Below are 25,162 nucleotides of genomic sequence, written 5' to 3'. Positions count from 1 at the left end.
CAAGATATTTTCTTACCCTTCACGAATTGATTTTTAGTGCTAAAAATAAAACAAGTAAGCATATGATTTTTGATGAGTTTGAGCTACAGTGCTTAGCAGTTAGTCTGGCTGGCCTCAAATTTAATCACCTGGGATCAATTGAATTGAATTTAATAAAAAATCAACCATTTAAAGCTGAATAATTTGCAACAACATGGATGAACCTGGAGGATATTTTGCTAAGTGAAGTAAGCCAGACACAGAAAGACAAATACTGTGTGATATTACTTACATGTGGAATCTAAAAACGTCAAACTCATAGTAACAGAGAATAGAATGGTGGTTCCAGGGTTTTCGGGCTGGGGGAAGTGAGCAGATGTTGGTCAAATGGTATAAACATTCAGTTATGAGGTGAATAAGTTCTGGAGACCTAATATATAGCATGAGGACTGTGGCTAATAATAATGTATTTTATACCTGAAAATTTTCAGGAGAGTAAATTTCAAGTGCAAAAAAGAAGTTAACTATGTGAAATGATGGACATGTTAGTTCACCTGATTATGGTAATCATTTCACAATGTATATGTATATTACAACAGCACGTTGTACACCTTAAATGTATACAGTCTTTATTTGTTAATAATACCTCTATAAAACTAGAAAAAAGTTGCCATTTAAATGTGCCATTTCACACTAAACATTCTATCCTCCTCATATATCTATAGATGGGGAAGAGGAAGAAAGAAAACCCCTCTCTTTCATAAAATTCACTAAGGTTTTATTCCTTTCCTTACAAGGCAATAGTTGTCAAAAGTATGTTTGGACTCATCAACTTATTTTTATTTGTTCAATTTCTTCCTTTATTATATTTTCTTTAGGTCACTTTTAATCTCCTTTGTCCAAATTTCCCGTTCTTTTCTCCAAACATTTCCTTTACTGCAAAAGACAAAAAATAATTCCTTTCCAACATGTTTATCTCCTTAAATTCTTCCTACATTATATCTCTAAATTAAAAGGAAATAATAGAAAAACGTACAGAATCAACTAAATCATCCCTTGACAGATTAGACAGAAACTATAAATATCAAAAACAGCTCCCTTTTTGGGGTAAATATCAAGTATGTGTTTGCATTTGAACAAATGCATATGTAGATTTTGAACTTTCTATATGTGAGGACCGTCTTGAAGACTATTTAAAATGAAATTTGTATTAATCTTTATCTGCATCAATTATAAGAGGAATACATTCAATTTTGAATATGACTGAAAGGTTTTTGAGCATCTAACCTCCAAGCAGAAAAAAAAGAGAAAGTACTTTTAATATGAGTTGATAAAATATTAAAGTTGGCTGTTTCAGTCTGAGTGTTCATCAGCTAGTGTTACTGAACTGTGAAGACATAATTTTAAACACATCACCTTCCATATCTTTTCTACGAGTCTCTTAAGGAAGAGAATTGAGTCTTCAGAAATCAAAATGAGAAGTGCAGAGAAAAGAGAAGAAATGTTTTGCTAAATTGCTTTAGTTCTTGTCATACAAAGATTGAGAAACAGTATTATAGTAGTATCATTGTATGAATATACCACATTTTCTTAACCCATTCATCTGGAGATGGATGTTTAGTTTGCTTCTGTCTTGAATAATGCTTAATAAACATGGGAGTGCAGATACTGCTGTTTCTATTTTGAGTGAAAGGTACTGAAGTTTCCATGGGTGACTTTATAAAGCATTGACCTTATAAAAAAATTAATATGGAGAAAAATGTAGTTGCAGAGAAGAAAAGATATGATTAGCTAGCGTTAAAGATACTAAGAACTTTAGAAGAGACAAGTACAATAGGAGAAATATAATATACAAAAATATTATAGACATCACTTATTAATTACCTAATTTAAGTCAGGCATTTTGAGTACCTTACATAAACTCTGAAAAAATTACTATCCCCATTGTAAAGATAAGGGAATTGGATCAGACAGTGGAAGTGACTTGTCCAAGACCAAGCAGCTGGTAGGTGGTAAAGTTAGGATTTGAACCTGGATTCAAAACCCATGTTTTTTCTTTATGCTACACCCTGCTGTTGCCAGAGAGAGGCATCAGTGGTGATATTTGGGATAAATTGTGGACTGCGAGAGATGATATTGATTTTGTAGTCTTCACTGGTTAATTTATATTGAGCATTAATTGGTAAAACTCAATAGTTTTAGAAACCAGAAAAGAATAGAGAAAATGAATTTTGCTTAAGATCATAAGTTTTTCATTGGCATATACCTGGGAAAAATTTAGGAAACTTTAGTATAAGCCAACTGTGAGTAATTTTCTATAGTGTTTTGTTTTAGCATATCAAATTTTACATAAATTGAAATAGATATTAATAAATACTTTGTGTATAGCTGTTGAACAAGACCTATAATTTTAAGTAGAGGATGGACAGAAAATCACTTAAATAGAGGAAAATTCATAAGGCTCAGGATCACAACAGTGGGTCTCGGTCTAGTGGGATATGGGTGAAGGAAGAATAGTCATGTAAGCAGCAGATTCTAATCTTTCTTCATCCTCCTGTTACTCTCTCTTTTTCACCATGGGATATATAATGTCTCAAACCCTAACTTTTAAGGAAGGGAAACTTTGCAAATATTCTCCCAGGTGGAATAAGACATTTTGTGGGAGGTAGCCTAGGTATTTGGAAGGAGAATTTTTGAAAGAATAGTCCAAATGGAGCACAGATTCTCAAGAAAAGGGAAGATGGACTCCTCTTCATGGAACATTTTCCTAATGTGCAATGTTGCCTAACACATAAAGTCTAGCTTCTCTGTGCTAAGAGTCGTTGGATTATTATTAGAGGGCAGATGGTTTGAACAGCAGAGGTCATATAAATGAAGCATTAATTAAATGTAGTTGTAAATAAAGTAATATTTGAAAGTAAAAACAAAAAATCATGGTTGTGGAAAGACTGTATTTGATTTTCTCAAGATTGAAGAGCCTCTAAAAATCCCTGATACAGGCAGACATCTTTTTCTTTAAGCAAGGCAAACGGCTGCAGAGGTACCTCTGTCCACCAGGGGGCATGTCACCATTGTTTACTCTCCACTTTCCACTTAGGAAATTTCGGAAGTAATTTTCAGAACTTTCATTCACTCCCTCTCTTGCTCATCAGCTCATTGATCATTTGATTATCTTTCAAGACTGCCTTTGGTCTCTTCTAATTTTATCCTGGAGTCTGAAGACCTTGAAGTTGGCTGGGAGTTTCTACTGCAAGTGTCGTTTATAGGCCGACTGAGAGACATTTTAAGATTGGAATAAATCTCTTCAAACTTTCTTTATTTCAAAGCCTAAATTCTTTGTTCTATTAAGCCTGACACTTCTGTTGAGGTAGAAACTGCTGCAAATTAGGAAGAGCACGACCTAGTTTTACATGCTTTGGATGGTTGTACTCCATTGCTAGTTTGCTGAGGATCTTTCTGACCTTACTTAGAACAATTCCCATGAAAATCAATGAAAAATTAGTGATACTTAAGGACACATAGAAAAAGCCCTAGAATACTGTCTAATGCTTCTTAAAGAAAAAATATTCATTAGCAAAAATCCTTTATTTTTAGTTATTAAAGAGTATATAGATTTTTGAAACTACTGAACCATAATCCTTGGTGTACAGAAGGTACTACTGCAGCCTTTTTGCCTTTGTCAACAAAAAGAAAAGGAGATTTCTCTCTCTCTCTCTCACTTGCTCTTTCTCTGTACACACACACACACACACACACACACACACACACACACACCCCTTTATTACAATTTCAGGACAAATTGAAATGCAAATGTAAAATAGAATATAAAAACCGAGCATTCTCAGCCAATTGATTTTTAACACTTGAACCTGAAGGAAACAGAGGCTGTGTATCAATAATAGAAAACATGATTTTCAATTTGCCTTGCAAGGCACAGTCTCTGTAAGGTGAATCCCTCATACAGATCAGAGTTAAGCAACATAATGGAGAACAGCATCTGACGTGGTTTCTGAGGCATGCCATAAATCATATTCTATTTCAATTTGGAAATGTCTCTGCTGGCAACAACCTTTGCATTCGGGGATCAAGTGGAATACTCATCTCCTATTAAATCAATGCAAAATGTGAAGCAAAGCTTAGTGGCTGTGTTGTGGTTTATTTCTCAAGGGACTCTGGTAATTACAAGTGAAAAAACCCTGGACTGTTCTCATGATAGAAGGTTGTGGAAATAAATATACCAATGCACAAGTGTTGCTTAGCAACATGGTTTTCGTAAGGAAAAAGCAATTGTTGAACATTTCAGAAAGTCATCACTGTGAGTATACCATATTCCAGTGCCTTTAGTGAAAAGGTGAGAAAATTGGAAAAAGGTACAAACACTTTTGACCTCACTGTTGATGCTAAACTAGTGATGTTTATGTGTAAGTTCCAATATTTATTTACTCATGCAAGAATTCACATTTTGGGGAACATCTGCTACAAGCTAAGTGTGCACTCCAAATGTGATGTCAATATCTCACCTCATCAGAACAACATCCACTATCTCTTAAAGAAGTAGCAGATTACAAATAAAATGATTACCATTTCATAGTACTTCCATATTTTTTAATGGCCATAAAATTGGAAAGAAGAGCAATATTGTAGGGGTCATTGTTTAAGACTGTTTAAAACATTGTCTAGGTAGCCTTCTCTAATTACATTAAGTCCAATGAAATAAATAAAAATGAAATTTCTAGTATATAGCAATAAAAAATAGAAACCTGGGTTGGATGCTGTATTAGATTTTTAATGAAGTATGTACTCAAATGGTAGGAAACAAACATACATAAATTTCCCAATACAAAGAGAAAAATGGTTGTCATAAGTAGCAATATCATAGAACAGAGGAACACTTCTGAGAGGGTGAAAGTAAGAACAGGCTTAGAAAGAGTCGAGTATTTCAATATATAAAAAACAGAGCAAGGTCAAAAACAAAAGCAAATGTATATAAAAGCATAGTATAAGAGGAACTGATGAATAATTTGAAGTGTGGCAAGAAATAAACTGGAAACAGTGGGTTGGAACCAAATCATAGATTATTATGTGAAAGAACTGTACTGAAAAGATGAGTTTGGATTCAGACTGAGCTAAGAATCCTGGCTTCAAAAGTTATTAACCCTGTGTGCCCTGGGGCATATTATTTGTTTTCCCTGACTTCTAGTACCAACCACACAGAGTTGTGAGAATTAAGGTACCTCATGGCAAGATGAGACCTCATATTTAAACAGCAATGAGAGCCAGGCACTTTATATAAATAAGTACAAGAGAGCCACACATAAGGATTCAGTATATCGTTTTTCAAATGGTATCTTAGCTTCCTTTTTTTTTTCTCACAAACAAACTTGGTTAGTGTGGTTAGTGTATTCAGTATGTAGAAATAATCTTTCACAAAGAAGTATGTGCTTTAATATTTTTAAAAACATAGAAACCTCTCAGTATTTTTTTCACTTTTGATAGAGACTAAGGTTCAAGAAATATTTCACCGCTTTTAAAATTTTACTGTATGATAGAAAACAGTGCAAGTACATTAAAAAATTCTAATCACATTGGTTCTCAGTTTAAAAGAAAGAGGTGAACTTCTGCAAAGTGAGGATCATATCCCAGGATAAAAGGAAATATATCTACAGTTTTAATCTATTGTCCTGTAGGAGTCAGTCTGAGACTTACCAGATTAAAAATAAAAAATCCGAGTAGCAAGATATCTTTTAATTTCTCCCTTTTAAAACCTTGAAAACCTATTCAAATTAAAAAAAAAAAAAACACTAGGGCAATCAACATATGTCAGTTGAACAAAACTTGGAAGAATCATTGGCATACAGAGATTCTCTATAACTACTTATTGAATGAATGAATGATGACTGACTGAATGAATGATTGATTGAATAAATGAATGCAGGACCAATGTGGCCCACAGTTTTTGAACTCTGAAGTAAAGTATGTATCATATATGCCAACAGATAGTTCTCAATAAATCTTTATTCTTGTTATTATCATTGGCAAACCACTGAACATCTTTAAGGGAAGAAATGATATTATCTGAACTGATTTAAGAAGACAACTCTGTCTTATTATTCAACTCTGTTTTATCAATTAAATTCTGTTTTATTCAATGCAGAGACTAGATTTATGTGGAAAGTAACCAGACGCAGGGAAGTTCTTGCAATATTGTCTGACAAGAGGTCACACAGGCCTCCATAAGAGAGTAGGACAGAAATGAGAAGAAATGGTAGCTATTCAGAACATTTTAAAGTACAGACTAATCCGATTTGTTGTGAATGAAGGTTAAGAGAAAGATAAAAATCAAACGAATATCAAGATTTTTGAGACTCGGTTACAGAAGTAATGGTTTATCTTAATAGAAATAAGATATAACAATGAGTTCAAATTTAACAAGCTGCATTTGAGATAGTGATGGTTAACATACATGGCAAGACAGAACTTCCCTGGTGGTCCAGTGGTTAAGACTTCACCTTCCAGTGCAGGAGGTGTGGGTTCCATCACTGGTTGAGGAGCTAAGATCCCACATGCCTCGGGGCCATAAAAACCAAAACATAAAACAGAAGCAATATTGTAACAAATCAATAAAGACTTAAAAAAAAAGGTCCACATCAAAAGATATATATATATAAAAAACTACATGGCAAGAGGTATAAGAGATATCTAGGAATTAGTTGACTTTCAAGACTTTCTTAGGAAAGTAGTTAAGATTTTGAATGCAAATTTTAAAATTATCTGCAACTTTGATAGTGGAAAACATGAAAGAAGATGCAATTGTCCTGGGAGGGAATATGGAGCTGAAAAAAAGAGAGAGCATGGTACTCCATCTTGCAAGATTCCTACATTTGAGGACTGGATAGGAGGACATGGGAATGGAGAACTTATGGTGAGGTGCATGGTGAGAGATCTGAATGACACAGAATCAAATAAATAGTTTCACGAGAAGTTCAAAGGAAGAGAGAATTTCAAGAGAACGTAGAAAAATAGTCCTATGACACAGTTTAGGAAGGGCAGGTAAGGTTAAGAATGAGAAGAAAAGTACTGAGTTTGATCACTAGCAGGGCATTGGTGACCACTAACTCAGCATTTCAGCCAAGAGGAAGTGGCGGTGGCCAACAAAGAGTGAACAGGTAAGAAAAAGAAGAGACATCAAATATGAAGTTTATTTGTAGGGACTTCCCTGGTGGTCCAGTGGTTAAGACTCTGTGCTCCCAATGCAGGGGGCCCAGGTTCGATTCCTGGTCGGGGAACTAGATCTCGCGTGCCTGCCACAACTAAGAGCACACATGCCACGACTAAAGATTCCTGCACACGGCAGCAAAGACTCCACGTGCCGCAACTAAGACTTGGCACAGCCAAATAAATAAGAAAATATTAAAAAAATAAAATGAAAAGAAAGTTTGTTTGTAGATGTCGGTAAGGGTCATGGAGGTGAAAAATGGGGATGGGACATGTAAGTAGTATGGAGGCAGGGGAAGGGGCTGCGTCAGGCAATCAGATTTCACCAACTTGTTCATTTTTTCTCTGTTCTCATGATATGTGTATTTAACGTTACACTTTTTATTTGTTACAAGTTGATGAGTTGTATTGTGATTGTTTTGAGTCAGTCTAGATTGTAAACTCAGCATTTGCATGAGCGCCTTGAATTATTATTGTTCTAGTGACTAGACCTGGTAATGTCAGTGGAATGTAAGCTCTCCGAAGTCAGGAATCTTCCCTATCTTGTTCAACACTCTATACCCAGCATGTTTGACACATAATGGGTCAAAGGATGTTGACTGATTGACTGATTGATGTAGAAACCCTTTCTGACTCACTTGCTCTAATGTTTTACATGCATATCTACTTCCTTAATTGGATTCTAAGTATCTTAATGGCGAGAGGTGTCAGTTTTTAATTCTTTTGGTTTCCCACAGTTACTTTGAAGATATGTGATATTCTTAAATGGTTTCCAGAAGGGTGGGTGACAATTAGATTAAATTAAAAGGTGAAAAATATCTGATAAACTGTATTATCAGACTATTTTTAAAGGCCTACTTTTTAGGCATCCAGTTAGCTCAGGTTGTCCTAGATGCTTAGTCATGGCACATACTCTAATTCAGTGTTTTGAGAATTAATGTCTAAAATTATGTGAAATAATTACTTTAAAAAGATAAAAGATTTCTGAAAATGAAGTATTTTATTAGATTTATCATATATAAATAAATCTCTCCCACCACCAACTCCTAGGAAATTCAACTAAATATTAATGATCATGACATTTCTGCCTGCAGTTTCATTAAGGTGATAGATTCATCCAAATATCATGGTTGGACATCACAACCATTAGTAAGGCACAAAGGTTAGAATACTGGGTGCAATACTTTCTCAGACCACTCCCTAAAAATGAATGCATCAGAACCATTATCAACTGACATTCTGGAAACTTCAGTCAGGTCCTTAGGGTTCCTTTTAGCATCTCTCCTTCATTCTTCCTATCCAAGTCACTTTATTCTCTTCCTCATACCTTTAACTTCTCTCCTTCATTCTTCTTATCCAAGCTACTTAATTCTCTTCTTCATGCTTTTCAAGATGGCTCTCAAATCCACGAAGGTTGCCATGATTCTTTCTGCAATGCCATTCACTATCTGTGCTCCACCCCTGTGTATCCAGCCAAAACTTTCTCCCCGTCTCATTCTTGACAAAGAATTTATACCAGATAGTGGGATTACAGAAATGGAGTTTACCATCTGAGCAGAGAATTCCCTGGATTTCCATCTTTAAGTTATGATCCCTTGTGATATCTCACCAGGTGGAGAAACTGGTCACCTTGCAACTGATACATGAGTGTCCAGGACCTATGGCTGAATGTGTGGGACTTACCAATCAATGTGCTGGCCCTTTTGTTGGGATTCTTCTGGTTTTGAATATTAGCAATCTGCAAATTCTCTATTATGAGGACATTGTAATACAATACCTTTGAGAAAGTAGTAAATACCTGTATCTTCTATAGTACAATAGATGGTGTTCACATGTAATGTATTAAAATACCATATAAACTGTAAAACACTATATGAAAATTAAGGAACATTAAAATTTGTTAAGAGTTTTACTTGAAATAATTCAAACTTGAATAGGTACTTGATTAATATGTTTTGATTACAAATATAAGCAGAGATATATGTGAGTTATTTTTTAATTGATTTAAATTTGCATCAACATACTTTCCTAATTGTTATTTATTCCTTTTAGAATAGCAACTCTGATTTTGTCCTAAATCATCTTTCCTTCTAAGGTTTTGTAATTTCAACTGAAAAAACATGTCTAGAAATCTAAGATTTCTTCTATGACCATCTAGTGACCCATGGTAGAACCATTGTTTAATAGGAATTTTGTTCCACTTACTGGGAGAGAGATAGTGCAGTGTTATATAAAATAATGGAAAATGTTCGAGATAAGGTTAAGTAGAAGGACATGGAATTAGCTGCTTCAGTAACTCCCATGTGGGTAATATCCTTAGCAAAAGTTTCTATATGTGAGTTTTGTATCATTAATGGGTCACAAAATCTATTTCTTGATGGTGACCAGTACTTCTTCTAGTGAGGAATAATAGAATAGGATAGGATGGGATGGGATGGGATGGGAAAAAATTTCAGAGTTATCTCACACATTTTTTTCTGAAAGTTTGGTTTTTAAGAGAGAGTAAGACACACACACACACACACACACACACACACACACACACAGAGACACATACAGAGAGAGAGAGAGAAAGAAAGTAGGAGAAATAGGTTCTGAAGTAAAATGTGTTTCTCAGTATCGGTCAGGGTTACACATATTTGAAAGGCTCTGATATTACAAGAACTTTCCCTGTCTCCCATTGCCCTGCCTGCATAGTGAAGGCCACTGTGTCAGGGATGGTGTGGAAAATCTTCTAGTAGAAGAGCAGATACAGTTCTGGATACTGTTCTGGATACAGTTTTAAAGACTCATACATAGAAAGAGAAATAGTAAAATTCCTATGCAAAGTGTCCATTTTACTCTTCCAGCACTTGAAAACAATTTTCTTCTTGTGCTAGATGGAGTCTATTGTTTCTAATGCACTTAAATACACATGGGGATTTTCTTTCTTTCTGCTACAGTTTTTCTAACTGCCATGTAAGTTGTTTGAGGGTAAGAACTATGTTTCTTCATTTTGTAAACCCAAGGCCAGAACCGTGACTGCTACACTGTTGACATTCAGGGTTAAGTATCCACTGAAGAAATCTCCATGCTTTAGGACATATAAATTAAAACTAGTAAAAATAATACATCAAAGGACCTCACATTTGTGGCCACCTTCCATTAGATAACAAGTGTTTTTTTATATAATGTCTCTAATTCCTAGTCTAAACCTGCCAAATATAAGATTTTATTCAATTATAAAAATGAAGAAATTGAGGTTAGGAGGTAAGTCACCAAGAGTCACCAGTTTGTATGTCAGGAAAAAGTCACCCCTGATAACTAAGTTTAAAAGGAAAAAAAAAATTAAGTAGATTTCTCAAGAAGAAGATGTGGAAACTGAGATGGGTCATATTTCCACCATAACTGAGCTCAGAGGATATTCAGGATCTCAGTTTCTCAATAAAAACAGCCTCTCTCTATTACTTAGTGTTATTAGTTTCAGAAAACACTTAAAAAAAAGGAAAACACTTTTATTCTTAATAGAGCTCATTTTATATATAAATATAAAATGGTTGTATATATTAAATTGTTGTATATGCAACAGAATAAGAACCATAGACAAATAATGAATAGTTATGTGTACTCATTGAAATATAAGGCATCTTTGGGGGTTGAGCTGAAGAATCAACAAACTAAATAAATCCTAATTCCTCATAATAGAATTTGTACAAAAATGGCCTATTTCATAATTTTTAAGGGGCTAGAATGAATTTGCATTCACTTGACCACTGCTTCACAGAAGCCTGGTACTATGAACTTAAGCAATTTAGAATTTATCATTACAGACTTGCATTCCTCTGTTTCAAAAGGCAGCAAAAAATATTCCGTGCATGACATACAAAAGAGCAAATTAAAATGTTTCATAATTTTAATTTTCTTGTTGGTACTTTTTGTGTTCCTTCTATATTAATGTGAAATCTGATTACTTAAGTCGATCTCATAATAGTTGGAAATCTCTAATTTAGTTGTTATGAGAACATGGTAGCCACATGTGTTTAATGAGACTGCATTGTGCAATATATAAGAAAGCCTGCTCTTTGCTTGGGTCTTCTGCATGAACACTCTTGTCTTTGTGTAGAGGTGTCACAATTTACGTAAAATAGAGCCTCTCTTCAATTGCAGACAATTTTGTCCAATTCTCCACACTATTTCTTTCATGTCATCATTTCTCAATTTGTACTTCACTTGCTCAAAAAATATTCTTAGATACCCATCATGCATATGGCTATAATTTTTCAGAGTGTTTTTCAGCATTCATTTTACCTTTTACTGGCCTTTACAAAATAAATTTGAAGAAATGCAATTTGTTAATGGTATAGATTCTTAATAACAAAATGCTACATTTTTCAAGGTCTTTGAAAAAGTAATGCTCAATATTTCCTTGATGTCAAAAGCTTAGAAAATATTAATAAGGAAAATAGATACTTTATTATCTAGAAGACTGTGATGGTTCACCATCATCAGGATGTGCTCCTTTTAAATTAATTAATTAATTATTACTCCTTGCATTGGGTGATATGTTAAAAAGATAAAGTTTTAAAAGTAAAGCTGAGTTTATAATACATCACTAACTAGCTGTATGATCTTGGACAAATTGACTTCTTTGTACATTATTTAAAAACAAAACAAAAACAAACAGACAAACAAAAAAACTGAACTCATTGTCTTGTTTTATGGATTATAAGAGTATATTGTTATAACATATATTATTAAAAATGGAAGCCCTCAAAATTTAGACTACTGCTTTTAAAAGTAACATAAAAGTGGATGAATTAATGACTGTAATTGTGATAACTAATTTTTATTTTTGTCTACAATGAAAATTTTTAAATGTTGTGATCTTTTTTTCAGCCAGCAATAAAAGCCTAACAATATAATTTGGTATTAATGGAGCGACATTGTTCAAAACGTCCTTACACACAAGCATGTTTGAAATTGTCATTAATAAGAAATATGTGCTGCTTCTGAGATGGAACATTCAGCTCCTTTGAGAGGATTGCTCTGTCTCCAAAATTTTCTACTGTTCATCAGGAAACATGACCTGTCTGCAACATAATAAGATACATGTCAGAAACATCAGGAAATAACAGAGATTTTTGTCAATCAAGACAACTTCTGAGGGACAGAAGATATCAAGGTAGTTTTCTACATTTAATAAATAATTTATAACTAAAGTGCTGTGCTCCCTTAAAAGAAGAGTGACTCAATTGTTAGCATTTTATTAAATGATACTCTGAAGGTAACAAATTATGAAGAAGATATAGTTCTTGTCTTGGGGCTTCCTTTCAGGCAAGTGGGCAAGAGTTGGAAAAAAAGGATATAACCCTCTAACTACAAAATATTTCTAATACCTTTCTGGCCAGAATGATTCCAAATGATAAAACATGAAAAAAAAAAGTGAATTGCAAATATATTGCAAAAAATCTATTGACTAAAATAATCAAATGAAAGTTCTCATTTAAAAATCTGCCCCCCAAAATGCACATTAAATTGAGATGACAGAATGAAATTCTAAAATTATTACTCAGAAATTTCTATTGATCTCCAGTTTCTTATATAATATAATCTAAATTTGTAACTATGATACCCATGGCCAAATAACCTTTCTACTTCAAGCTGAAGCTTCTTTTCCACACACAAAGGCAAGGGAGTATCCTCATAGATACTCTTTGCCTATTTCACTTGTCCTATTTCCTGTGACTTTAATCTGCCTGTTCAAATGTATTATCTTCTAAGTCCTACCTTGAGCTTTACTTTTTCTGGGAAATGTCTTCCAATCTTCATGTCTTGTCTTGTGAGATTAAATCAGTCTAACTAAAATTATAGTTAGTTTACAGTATTGTTGATAGCTGTGTGTCAGTTTCATTACATTATTACCTAAACTTGTATTCTCCAGGACCTAGCATAAACCCTGGCATATAGCAGGAACAAATAACTGTTTGTTTAAATAAACTTGTTTTCTTGTATTTGAAATATTAATCTCTTTGAGTAGATGAAATATTTAGCATGAAATATTTGGTAGATACAACTGAAGAAGTTCATAGTAAAGTACCCATATGATGAATTGAATTGAAATGTTGAGATACTTAGAGAGTAAAACTTGTGATGTCAGCTTCAAAGCCTCAAATTGAAGAAATGTAGTTTATGATCAACTCCATCACTGCTGGCACATACTAAAAGAGTTGAAGTCTTTTTTGTGGAGTACACAGAATGAGTCAGATAAATTGAAGAAAGCTCTCAGAATGTCCAAGAGATATTGCAGCAGAGTCTATAAACCAGAAATTGGCCTCAATTGGTCTTGACTATTTGAAACAGAGTGAGAAGATAACTAAGTCTTACTATTACTTTTTGGTCTGGGATGATCAGAATAGGTGTGATCCCAACAGACAACTTAGACATTCTAGAGCTGAGAAGCTTGTCACAAACATACCATTTTCTTTTCTCTAATTGCATTTGAACAGATCATTATAATTGTGATAGTTGTAAACATAATCACAACTACTATATTTATGTGCAACAGTGGAATAATATTTGCCAAGTAAGTATTCAACATTATTTTAGATTTATGAAGTATAAATATATTTATTGGGTAGTCATCATTCATAACACCTCATTAATCCATGGAATAAAGTACTATTGCATTTTTACTGTTCTAGCCCTATCCCAAACATCTCATTCTCAGAATACCCATCTAAATCAGTGGTTCTAAACAAGGGATAATTTCACTTCCAGGGGACATTTGGTAATATCTGAAGACATACTTGTTTGTCACAACCGGGGTGAAGAGGGGATGGTAGTGGGAAGAGACCAGGGATGCTATTAAACATCATACAATGCACAGAACAGCCCTATCCTAACAAAATAGTATCCATCCTAAATGTTGATAGTGCCAAAAGTTATGGAAACTGTGAAGAGAATGAATACATGTATAAAGTACAGGAAACAAAGCAGGAAAATAGAAAATGATAAAAGAAGGGCATGACAAACAATGGAGGCATGAAAGAAGTTAATGAAGCAAATATGAGAAATATGATGACAGAAATAGCATAAGTTGAGCAAATAGATTAAAAATGATCTTGGAAATAAATTCTCTGAACATTGCCCTCTGCCCTAATAAGTCTCTTGTGCACAGCTGGGTCATAGTTGTGTTCTTAGCAGAACCACACTAAAGAGGCCAGAGGGCTCATTAGCAGAAAAGAAATAATTTTTGTGAACAAATATAGACATTTTATTGAGACTTAGTTATTCTAGTGAGTGATCATGAAATTGTGCTAGAAATCTCTCTTACAAATTAGACATAAGAATCTGAAAAATTGATTATTAAAAAGTATGAAAATAATTTTGTAAACTGAGAGGAAGAAAAATTGATTATTAAATCAATTGATTGATTATTAAATTGATTATTAAAAAATTGATTATTAAAAAGTATGAAAAATTGATTATTAAAAAGTATGAAAATAATTTTGTAAACTGAGAGGAAGATTGCTTATAAGTAAAATTTTGATTTACTCTCACTTTCAGTCTTGTGCAGTAATTTAAACTATATTTTTTTATGAAACAGAAACTGTGAGCCCAGATTTTCTTGGAAACAGAGACTTTGACGGTTAATTTTATGTGTCAGTTTGGCTAGGCTATGGTGCCCAGTTGTTTGGTCAAATACTAGTCTTGCTCTTGTAAAGGCATTTTCCAGATGAATTTGTCATTTATAATCCATTGACTTTAAGGTGATTGCTCTCACTAATGTGGGCAGGCTCATTCAACCAATTAAGACCTTCAGAGAAGAAGACATTCTGCCCATCGAAAGCATGCTGCCAGACTCTGCTTGCATGAGTAGTGTAGCAAGTGTGTGTGTGTGTTTCCTTTAGGCTAAGAGGGTTGGCTCCACAACAAGTGGATCCTAGCAGAGGAAAGCTGGGTAGGTGCAGCACTGGTGGTGGGCAGGAACTGAGGGTGAGGACCTACAGAGAAGTTATGGAAGTGTGTGTGCTATCAGGGTAACGGTTCAGTGCAGAGGGTCCCATGGAGTGGGGCGGGTGGTAAGACGGTGGTTTCTGGAAAACATACCACCAGAAAAGAGCTAGTATTCAGACATGAGTGATAAGTGAGGATATTCAACAGCAAAGACAGAACCATAGGGGACACTTAGCACTGGCTAAGTGGAAAGACTTTTGATGTCCCTTTTGAACATCTCGGAATATCACCAGACAATCTGTTAACTAAGCAAAATGAAGTGTATTCAAACTTCCTGCAGAAAAGGGAACACCGTTGCATGGAGGCATTTGGCTGCGTCTCTATAGACAGACATTAGAAGTGAGATCTTGGGCTCAGATGGTTTCAAGGCACAGAATTGATCAGCACTGGGCAAATTTATTAGTTGATAGTTTAGAATTGATGGGCATGGCAAAGAGGGGGTACCAACACGAGTCTCTTGAAAAGTTAACTGTTGCTTAATTAGAGAGCTATTTTTCAGGTCTGCAGACTGTTGTATTCATACTACAGGAGTTTCCTGAAGCATACAGTGAAATGATTTATTGGTTTAGTCTCATCTTTTCCCAGGAAAAGTTTCCTGAATCAACTAGCTCATGCTGACACAGTTGGTCTAAAGCAGATTGAGACAGATGGTCTCAGCTGTCATTTCCTTTCCTCCCATCCTTTCTTTTTGGCTTGAAGAGGAGAAGCCAGGAGGAGCACATTAATGGAAGACAAGGGAGATCAAAGCAGGTAAATAAAATGATTGGGCCCCTCCAAGTCACAGGCGGCCTACGTAATCACATGACAGGCTTGAACTCAAGATAAAGGGAGGAGGCTTTAATATGGCTGTAAGACTGGTTCTTAATTTATACTGGAGTAAACTTAACTAATATGGAATAAAATGTTTCTTAATATCTTAATGTGATCATAGATCTGCACAAGGTATTATTCAGAAATTCAGGGAAGTTAGAGTCTGCAGGTCAAGAGTGAAGTTCCATAGCAGGAGAAAAATGAAGCACTTTCCTAATGATGCACTACTGGGTCTAATCTGTTTAATACATCACTTGCATTTAAAATCAAAGATGGCCATCCAATAATTCTGAATTGTTTCTCACATTCAGTTGTAAGGTTTGACTTTCACTCAGTGAGTCCCATATAGGGTCTAATACAGGAATTAATTTTTTTGATTGATGAAAGTAAAATAAAGTATATTGAACTTAATTCATGGAAAAGTCTTTTTTTCAGTTATTATTATACTATTTGTCATTATTTCGGCTTATTTGAAATCAGAATAAATTTCATGAACATGGAAACTATGAAAATGTAGCTCTCAGAACTTCCCTGGTGGCACAGTGGTTAAGAATCTGCCTGCCAATGCAGGAGACATGGGTTCGAGCCCTGGTCCAGGAAGATCCCAAATGCTGTGGAGCAATTAAGCCCATGCACCACAACTACTGAGCCCACGTACCACAACTACTGAAGTCTGTGCACCTAGAGCCTGTGCTCTGCAGTAAGAGAAGCCACTGCAATGAGAAGCCTGTGCACCACAACGAAGAGCAGTCGCCGCTCGCTGCAACTAGAGAAAGCCCGCGGGCAGCAGCAAAGACCCAACACAGCCAAAAATAAATAAATTTAAAAAAAAATGTAGCTCTCATATCTCCCACTTCAGGGAGCATAACTGACTTACAGTCCCAGCTGCCAGTCTCTGAATCTACCCCCACGTTTATGCCAAGGTCATGCTGTGCCCTGTTCTTGGCCAGTGACTGAGCTTGGCAGGGATACTCAGGCAGGCCCATCTCTGTGACTTGCGGGTGACTTACCAAAACTTTCTTGGAACTGCCTGAAGAAGATTATTCTAATACAAACTTCCTTCCTTCCTTCCCTCTTTCCTTCACTGAGTTCAGACCTGCATTGTTGTCTGCTGGATCTCCCAGAATTCTCCAGCTACCTCCCCATTTTCACTGACAGGTATTTTCCCCAATAAATATCTGTCATGTCAAATCCTAGAGAGCAGCTATTTCTCAAAGGACCACAACTAACACATTAGAACAGCAAGATTTATATTTTTATACGAACTGGTAATTTACACTTACTATTGTCAATAATGAGTTTTGTGTGATATTCTCACCATTCTTTGAAGTTTCTGTTCTTTGTGTTCCCTTTGAAACACGTTTTTATCACCATTTTGCACTTGCTACGTGGCAGTGAGTTAAAATAGTGTGTGTGTGAATTCCGTGAAGGCAGGGAATTTATGTCTTCATTCAGCATAAATGCCTGGTCTAGCACCAGAACACAATAAATATTTTTCAACGAATGCCTACCTAAAAACAAAATTTTCTAAAGCAGTTAGGTGAACAAATGCACCCATTGAGGAATATAAACCTGTTAAGACATAAGATATGCCATATATTTAGATTCTCTAAACTTCCTCTTTTCTACCCAGCAAAATATTAATGAAACATACGAAACAAAGAAAACAACAACAAGATGTTTAGCTAATGAAGACAGTTGAAGATACTGGATGCATTCACTAAATGTACCATATGGATAAAAAAATGGAATGCCATAATTCATGCTAGAGAAATAAGTTTATTTTAAATGCCATATCTATTTGAAGTACACTTAAGTGAAAGAGTCTCAGGAGGAAAATAAGAATCTTATTAAGATAGTAACAGAAATGATTCAGAACATTGGTATAGGAATGAAAATTCAAGATATATCTCACATGCCTGATTTAGAAAAGGTTACAGGCCAAGGTTACTTTGTTACTTCTGGGAGGACTGTGATAGCGAGTCCTAGTGTTGAAGATGGTCAGTAGTCAAAGATGTTGGAGAGGCTGAGTGTTAAAGTTTCATAAAGTGCAGATATAACCATGAGGTAACGGGAGACATTCAGTAAATTTATGCAAAAAAGCGAGAGCTAAAGGCTGGTTGGTAACAAGATGACTGGCAATTCCTGGAAGAAAAGTAAGCTGGGCAGCAGAAGCTGGATCCACACCCCAGAGACTGGAAGCCAGTATTTCCATAACCAAAAGATCCAAGGCCAGTATTTCCAAAACCTAGAGATCCAGTGTAATTTGTTTGGCAGGGACTGTGGAAGATGATATGTTTTTGGATGGAAGTAGGATTTCTGGTAGGATCTGGTCACAGCCCAGGGTGTCTGGAAGCTGGTGGGCTTAAAGAAGTTCTCATGACAACCACCGTGGAGAGAGGAGCCCAGCTGGAAAGTGTTGGGGTGGGGGTAGATTATATTGATGGGGTAGAAAGAATCATAGGTGGAAACTGGGTACCCCAGGTAACCTCCGAGGGAGAGGGAGGAGAAGTTTCCGGAGCTGCAGTTGAAAGACATGTTGTCAGGAATTCTAAGTTCAACTGAGTTGCAGAGGGAAGTTTGTGAGTGTGAACATTACCTTCTATAGTGGACAGTTATATACTGTACTCTAGCAATGGGTGTAATAGCATGTGCCCATTTTAATAAGAACGCTTAATTAGGTTCTAGTCCAAATGAAATACATTAACCTTCAAAGACCTTTTTTTATGAATGTGGACTTTTAAATGAAAGAATTGCATTCGTTTTTTAAAGTAATTGTTCATGAAGCAAAAATGTTACTGTACTATAATTGTACCTATAAGATTGGTATTTTATTCATCCTATCCTTAAAGATATTGTATTGAATGGGTAACACAGTGAGAATTTTGTTGTGTTTAAGGCTCTAAAAAATACTTTGTATTCTGGAGGGGACATTTATTTAGTTCAAAGTTTAGCAACCAGATTGAGAAAAAGAAACCCTCAGTATCTGCTCCATCTCCCAAATTTTGTGTACCTTATAGAAGAAATAACCTACTTACAATCCTCAATTGGTACAAACATTAGATGAGTGTTTAAACACATTTACATTCTAGTTTTCTTATAGCACAGGTACCCAAGCTGCTCTTGTGTGCATGAGTTTTTGATTTAAAAGTAAGGGTTCAGTATTTGCAGGAGTGCTTTGAAGATTACATTATAAAAATACTTAAGTCAAGAAATTTTTGTTCTGAAGTTGATTTGCTTCTTGAAAGAACTCATCAATAAATTTAATTCTCAAAAAAATCTCTATCCCCATAAAGTTTAAGTAACTTTTGGTGGTGTTGATGTTACTGGGAAGTAAATGATAAGCAGTATACATTAAAAATGGGCTTTTATTCCCTTAGTTTTCACTCATAGAGTGGGATTTTTATTACAGAAGGTAAGTAAAATCAAGAAATTAGGAAAGTGTCTACCCCGGGTAAACTTCACCGAAAGATCAAGTTAGAAAAATTCATAGTTACAAATGATCTTTATAAATTGAACTGAGAGTGGAGGTTATCAAAATGTATGATAATGTAAAAAAGAGAATGAATCCTTTTGGGACCTCTGATGTGGTAAATATATCAAATGACATATATATATTCTGCCTAGAGGACTAGTATAAGTATTTTTCTAGACTCATAAAGTTCATCATCGCTAACTGTAAATAGAGTAGTGCCTGGTACAGGGGATGGCTTAAGATAACCTGTGGGTATAGGCAAATCTCTTAAGACATCTATCCTCAAAAATTGATGTATTGTCCAATGGAAATGAGCTGATACTCATTCTATGAAGACTTGAAATTACTAAGTGGAAGTTTTGAGGAAAGATTCACCTAAAAATCTAAAACAAGGTACTTTTGCAGGTAAGTGAGATTTCCATCTTGGGGGCACTTATTAGATATTCACCTAAAGAGGTATTGTAAATGGGATTCCAACATGGTAGAGTACTGAAGGTAATTGCAAAACTCCCTTCCAAACTGTAGATTTTATGAGTCTGAACATTTTGAGTAGACAAATTGGTCTTCAATCATGTTGCGTATACTAGGTAACATAATTCGTGCTCCATTACTGTAATAAACAATTCTTATTTATTAGGCTTCTTAATTATGAATAGAAAAAAAATTCTAGTAGATTCCAAACCTTCCTGTTTTATTTGTTAATAAATTATTGAACATCAAAACATCCATATAAATATTTAACTCAGCTAAATTGAATTTGCTTGCTTCAATATCATCCACTCTTATATAAGCTATTTCTGTGGAAGAATATTCTATGAGATCAGATATTAAGTAATTTTGAACACCCTTTTCTCAACAAAATGGAGGTTTGTGTACCCAAGCACTTTTGTTCAAAAGTATAAGGGAAATGTTTTTCTATGAAATGAACAAATCAAACAGCACAGAAGCCACAGAAAGATAAACCTTCTTAATCTCTCCTCTTCTTCAAGGTTGTCAGTCTTCATTAGCCTACTACACAGAGGTGGAATACAAGTCATAGAACAATAACAACAAAAAAAAATGACGGTTATTTTAGAAATTTTCTAATACTTGTCAGAAACACCTGAAAACAATTTAAGTCAAAGTGATATATGTCACTTTCTGAGGCAAAGGAAAAATCTGCTTAAGATGACTCCTTTGCTCCAAAAGTTCAAGGCAATTACCTTATAAACTTTCTATAGAACAGGGGCATTTTTCAGATTCTGGGGAATCCTTTTAGTGGTAAACATTGCCTCTGATTAGAGAGAGAAATACTAGGCATTTTTGCCACATTTCTAATGTTTGTTTTTTCCAGCATCTTAGATAAATAACCTCTAACATTCCAAACTAATATAAAGAAATTTATATTTAATACTTAACTCATTCTACAGTAAAGACACACACAGAAGACAGAAAAACTAAGACTGACTCATTAGTTTGCATACAATTTTAAGCAGGGACATCAGAAATAAGGGAATCTCTCAGTTAATATTTCACTAAAGCCATTAAAATCAAGATCAAATGTAAAAAAATAATCCTCATACATCTGCATGTTACCATTGCTGCTTCCTGATGGCACTGTCCATTAGGTAAACTTTCCACTTCCTGGTAACAGTCAATGTATGTTTTTGCTTTTGAAAAAATGACTTTGAGTAGATCAGTTAGCAACTTTGTTATCCAGATGGCAACGATTTTGAGACAGACTTTGAAAGGGGTATCAATTATTTTTAATTAAGCCCGCTTCCCTCAGCCCAGACACTACATCTAAAGTTTTCTGAGTGATCTGCTCAGTGACCTTTGGTAGAGAAGGATGACTAAGAGCTTTGAAAATTCAATACTATTACCTGATTCCAATTACCTGAATTCCAAGGCACAAACATGACTGCACTTTCCAGTTGTAAAAACACAAATACTACATATGTATAACTATGCTGATCTTTTCCAATTCATTTAAAAAGAGGAAGGTGACTTGTTTTTATAAACCATGTGGATGACACAGTCAATGATAAGATTATATAAATGCCCCTGTCGAAAAAGCGACATTCAAACTTAGAGTATTCCCATTGTAAGTTACATGTCCTGTCAACATGTCCTACTACCGCTGCTCTGGAAACTTCTCCCGCTCCCTTGGGGACCACCTGCGCTACTCAGGCTTCTCCTGTGGCTCTTCTTACCCCAGAGACCTGGTCTAAAGCACTGATCGCTGCTCTCCCAGCTCCTACCGTCTGCACTCCTCTCTCTACACTGGCTGTCAGGAGACTTGTTGTGATCCCATCAGGTGCCAGACATTCCATATTGTTTCCGGTCCCTGCCAGACGTCCTGCCGGAGGACCTCCATGTTCTTCATTCCCTGCCAGATGACTTACTCTGTGTCTCTGGGCCTCTGGGCTTTGGCTCCAAGTAACTTTCAATCTTTTGATTGTGGCATCCCATCTCTGGGCTTTGGATCCAGTGGTTTCCAATCAGCGGTTTGTGGTCCCAGTGCTTTCTCATCCCTAAGTTGTAGATCCAGCTTTTACCTTCTGACCTACCTCTCTTCTAGGAGCTGCCAGTCTCTTTCTTTCTAACCAACCTGTGGACCTGGCTTCTACTAATATTATGCGTGAACACAATATCTACTACATCTAGAAATTTAATGCAATACCTGCTATATCAATATCTATACTATTTATTGACCTTTTGTCCTACATTTAGCTTATAAATTTGACTTCTACTGTTACCTACTATGGCTTAGGGATAATTTGAATACCACTAATTGGTATTACTAGTAGAAAAAAATGTTGTAAGTTTAAATAAAAATATGGTAGGGCTTCCCTGGTGGCGCAGTTGTTGAGAGTCTGCCTGCCAATGCAGGGGACACAGGTTCATGCCCCGGTCCAGGAAGATCCCACATCCCGCAGAGCGGCTGGGCCTGTGAGCCATGGCTGATGAGCCTGCGCGTCCAGAGCCTGTGTTCCACAACGGGAGAGGCCACAACAGTGAGAGGACCGTATACCGAAAAAAAAAAATGTGGTATATGACATCCGCATATTGGCTTTAACATTATTTGTTTACTTTTTGTCTTCAAAACTACTTTTAAATATCTGGTTGAATATTTCTGTATCTTGTATTCATCATTTAAAAAATCTTTACTTTAAAATGTAAAATTGCCCAGTGTCCTTTAGGCTTGGAAGAAATTATTTCATCTTTTATGTTTACTCCATCTGTTAATACCTTCATATGATAAAACCTGAAAATACATTTTTAAGACTACAAACAAATAACTGTGACCTTTGGTTTTGTCGTGGGTTAGAAATGAATATTTTTATATAAAATAGTTACAAATTGTAAGGTATATTAAATTGACTACATCATATAATTCTGGAAGGAAAGTTAATCATAAATACATTCTAAAATATTTGAGAAATTGAAATGGGGATATTCAGTAAGAACTTAGATTTTAGTGAGTTAGATTTGGTGAGAATTCCAGTTCTCCCAGCTTTACAGGCATATAAGAAATCAAATGAAATTTCTAATTGATTTATAAATGAAACATCTAACACATTCCAGCACTTATTAGCAAGTAAGCCCAACATTTTCCATACAATCTGTTATACAAGTTTGATGGAGTCCCAATTGCTACTATTTTTTTAGTTCTGTTGATAACATTTGTTTGGAAAAAAACAAACAAAAAGAAAATGAAATTCAAAAACAATGCAAATATTCTCTTGTTACAACATTCAACTAAATGTTAAGGAGCTGATCACTCCTGAATCAGCAGTTATGCTCCAAACTTTTATCCATTATGTCAAGGACAACATTACTGAAAGATACAGATGATCTAGATTCTCACCCACTGGGTAACCATATGTCTTGGTTTATTCCATTTGTCTCAGCATCCAGTCCCATTTGGTAATTGTCTTAGATTTTTCACTTTTTATTTATAATGAATAATTGAGTTAACATAAGTGATGATCAGTTTAGGAAACCACTTTGCTTTTCCTATGGTTTCATCTAGTGGAGTATGGCATACATGTATAGTGTACAGAGTTTTCACTTTAACCAGTGTTAAATCTGAAAGAAGACAAGCCATATCCTATCCTTTCTTTGGTCATCCTGCCTGAACAAAATGTAACTACTCCTTTTATTGCAGAGGGACCATGGAAAACAAATTACACTCAGATACAAGCGGTAGGACAGCTCACATGTTCAAATCTTGCTGGAGGGTCATTTGTCATTCTAACCTAGCCAGTACTGCTACGGCTCTTTCCACAGCCTGCAAGACGCAATAATACACCCCAAACTACCAGTTGGTGGAGGTAATGGGGAATTTAGAATTACTGATTAGGTGTACATAAAATATGGGCCTAAAATTGAGGGTGGCACACAGCATATAAGTATTAATCTAAATGTTCTTGCTACAGTGGCTTGGCCACATGTCATATTGTTTAAATCTATAACTATTCATTTAATTGTTTGGGAACATCTTTCTTCTTTAACCTTTGCAAAAAAAATATCTTTTTAGGAGCAAAGAGCTAAAGCTAAAATTTCATATTTAATTTAAAAATGTGAATACTTAATATCTATTACTAAAACAAATTGATGGTGAATATATGACTTGTACAGCAATTCAATAACATTAACTCTCCACCACTGGGGTCAGAAATATCACTTACCACATGAAAAATAAAAGAGGCAATTTTGCTGAAGAAGCATCAGTATCTATTTCAAAAGATAGAAATTTTAAGACGATTATTTCCAAAGATAATTATTTATCACTAGTAGTTGCAAAAGCTGTGTTAATATATCACTCTGATGCATACATTTCATTTAGGTCACATAACTATTCTAAATCATTTTCACTCGTGTTAAATTCTAAGTTTTCTTGTGGAAGTAAAAACAAACAGGGCTTCCCTGGTGGCGCAGTGGTTGAGAATCCGCCTGCCGATGCAGGGGACATGGGTTCGTGCCCCAGTCGGGGAAGATCCCACATGCCGCGGAGCGGCTGGGCCCATGAGCCATGGCCGCTGAGCCTGCGCGTCAGGAAAGAACAAGAAAAGATTAATTCAAGAGATTGGATTCTACTAGATCTTTGATGTATAACCTTGGGCAAGATTCTAATTCTTTTTGACTTTTCATTCCTTCATGCCTAGAAAGATCTATATGACACAATATCTGTCCTTCTCACAAGGATGTTTGAGCATTAAATGCAAGTGGTATATCTGGTACCTTTGTATTCTCTGTTATATCCTCATTTTCTCACCTATGATCCCAGGCACACCTATGGTGAACAATTTCATGCAGGTTTCAACCCTCTTTGCACAGACAGTCTCTCCCTTCATGCATAGACAACTTTTCTTTCACTCTCTACCTGGGTTTCTCAGAGGGCACAGCCAGGAAAACAAAAGGAACACACTATGAATCCTCTTTGCACAGGTAATGACGTTCCAGAAAAGTGACAAACATCAGGGACAACATTCTAGCAATGGGAAACAGAAGCTGATGCATAAATGCTTCCCCCTGTTGATCAGATCCTGGGGTGGACAATTCCAAAAGTCATTCTATACATTCCTAAAAAGGCCCTGAACGACTGAGTCCCCAGTGCCCACCATAAAGTCAACCAAAAAATATGTCCCTTTGTGAAATTTTCATCTTTCATTCTTTCACCTTCCATGGTCTCCCAAACTAGCT

The 25,162-nt window shown here is 35.4% G+C and overlaps 1 protein-coding gene and 1 pseudogene across 1 annotated transcript; one reads left to right on the top strand and one right to left on the bottom strand.

The window, feature by feature from the left end:
- Positions 1–18,089: 18,089 nt before the first annotated feature.
- On the bottom strand, positions 18,090–18,537 carry KRTAP15-1 (keratin associated protein 15-1). The gene is given in 2 exon segments (XM_033855239.1): positions 18,090–18,299; positions 18,301–18,537. Coding segments are annotated over 2 exon segments (447 nt in total).
- Positions 18,538–21,579: 3,042 nt separating this feature from the next.
- Positions 21,580–22,086, top strand: LOC101333746 (keratin-associated protein 13-1-like; annotated as a pseudogene).
- The last annotated feature ends 3,076 nt before the right edge of the window (positions 22,087–25,162 follow it).

The sequence above is a fragment of the Tursiops truncatus genome, chromosome 4, assembly GCF_011762595.2.
Source record: "Tursiops truncatus isolate mTurTru1 chromosome 4, mTurTru1.mat.Y, whole genome shotgun sequence".
Classification (NCBI taxonomy): domain Eukaryota; kingdom Metazoa; phylum Chordata; class Mammalia; order Artiodactyla; family Delphinidae; genus Tursiops; species Tursiops truncatus.
This window is presented reverse-complemented; position numbering and strand designations above follow the sequence as displayed.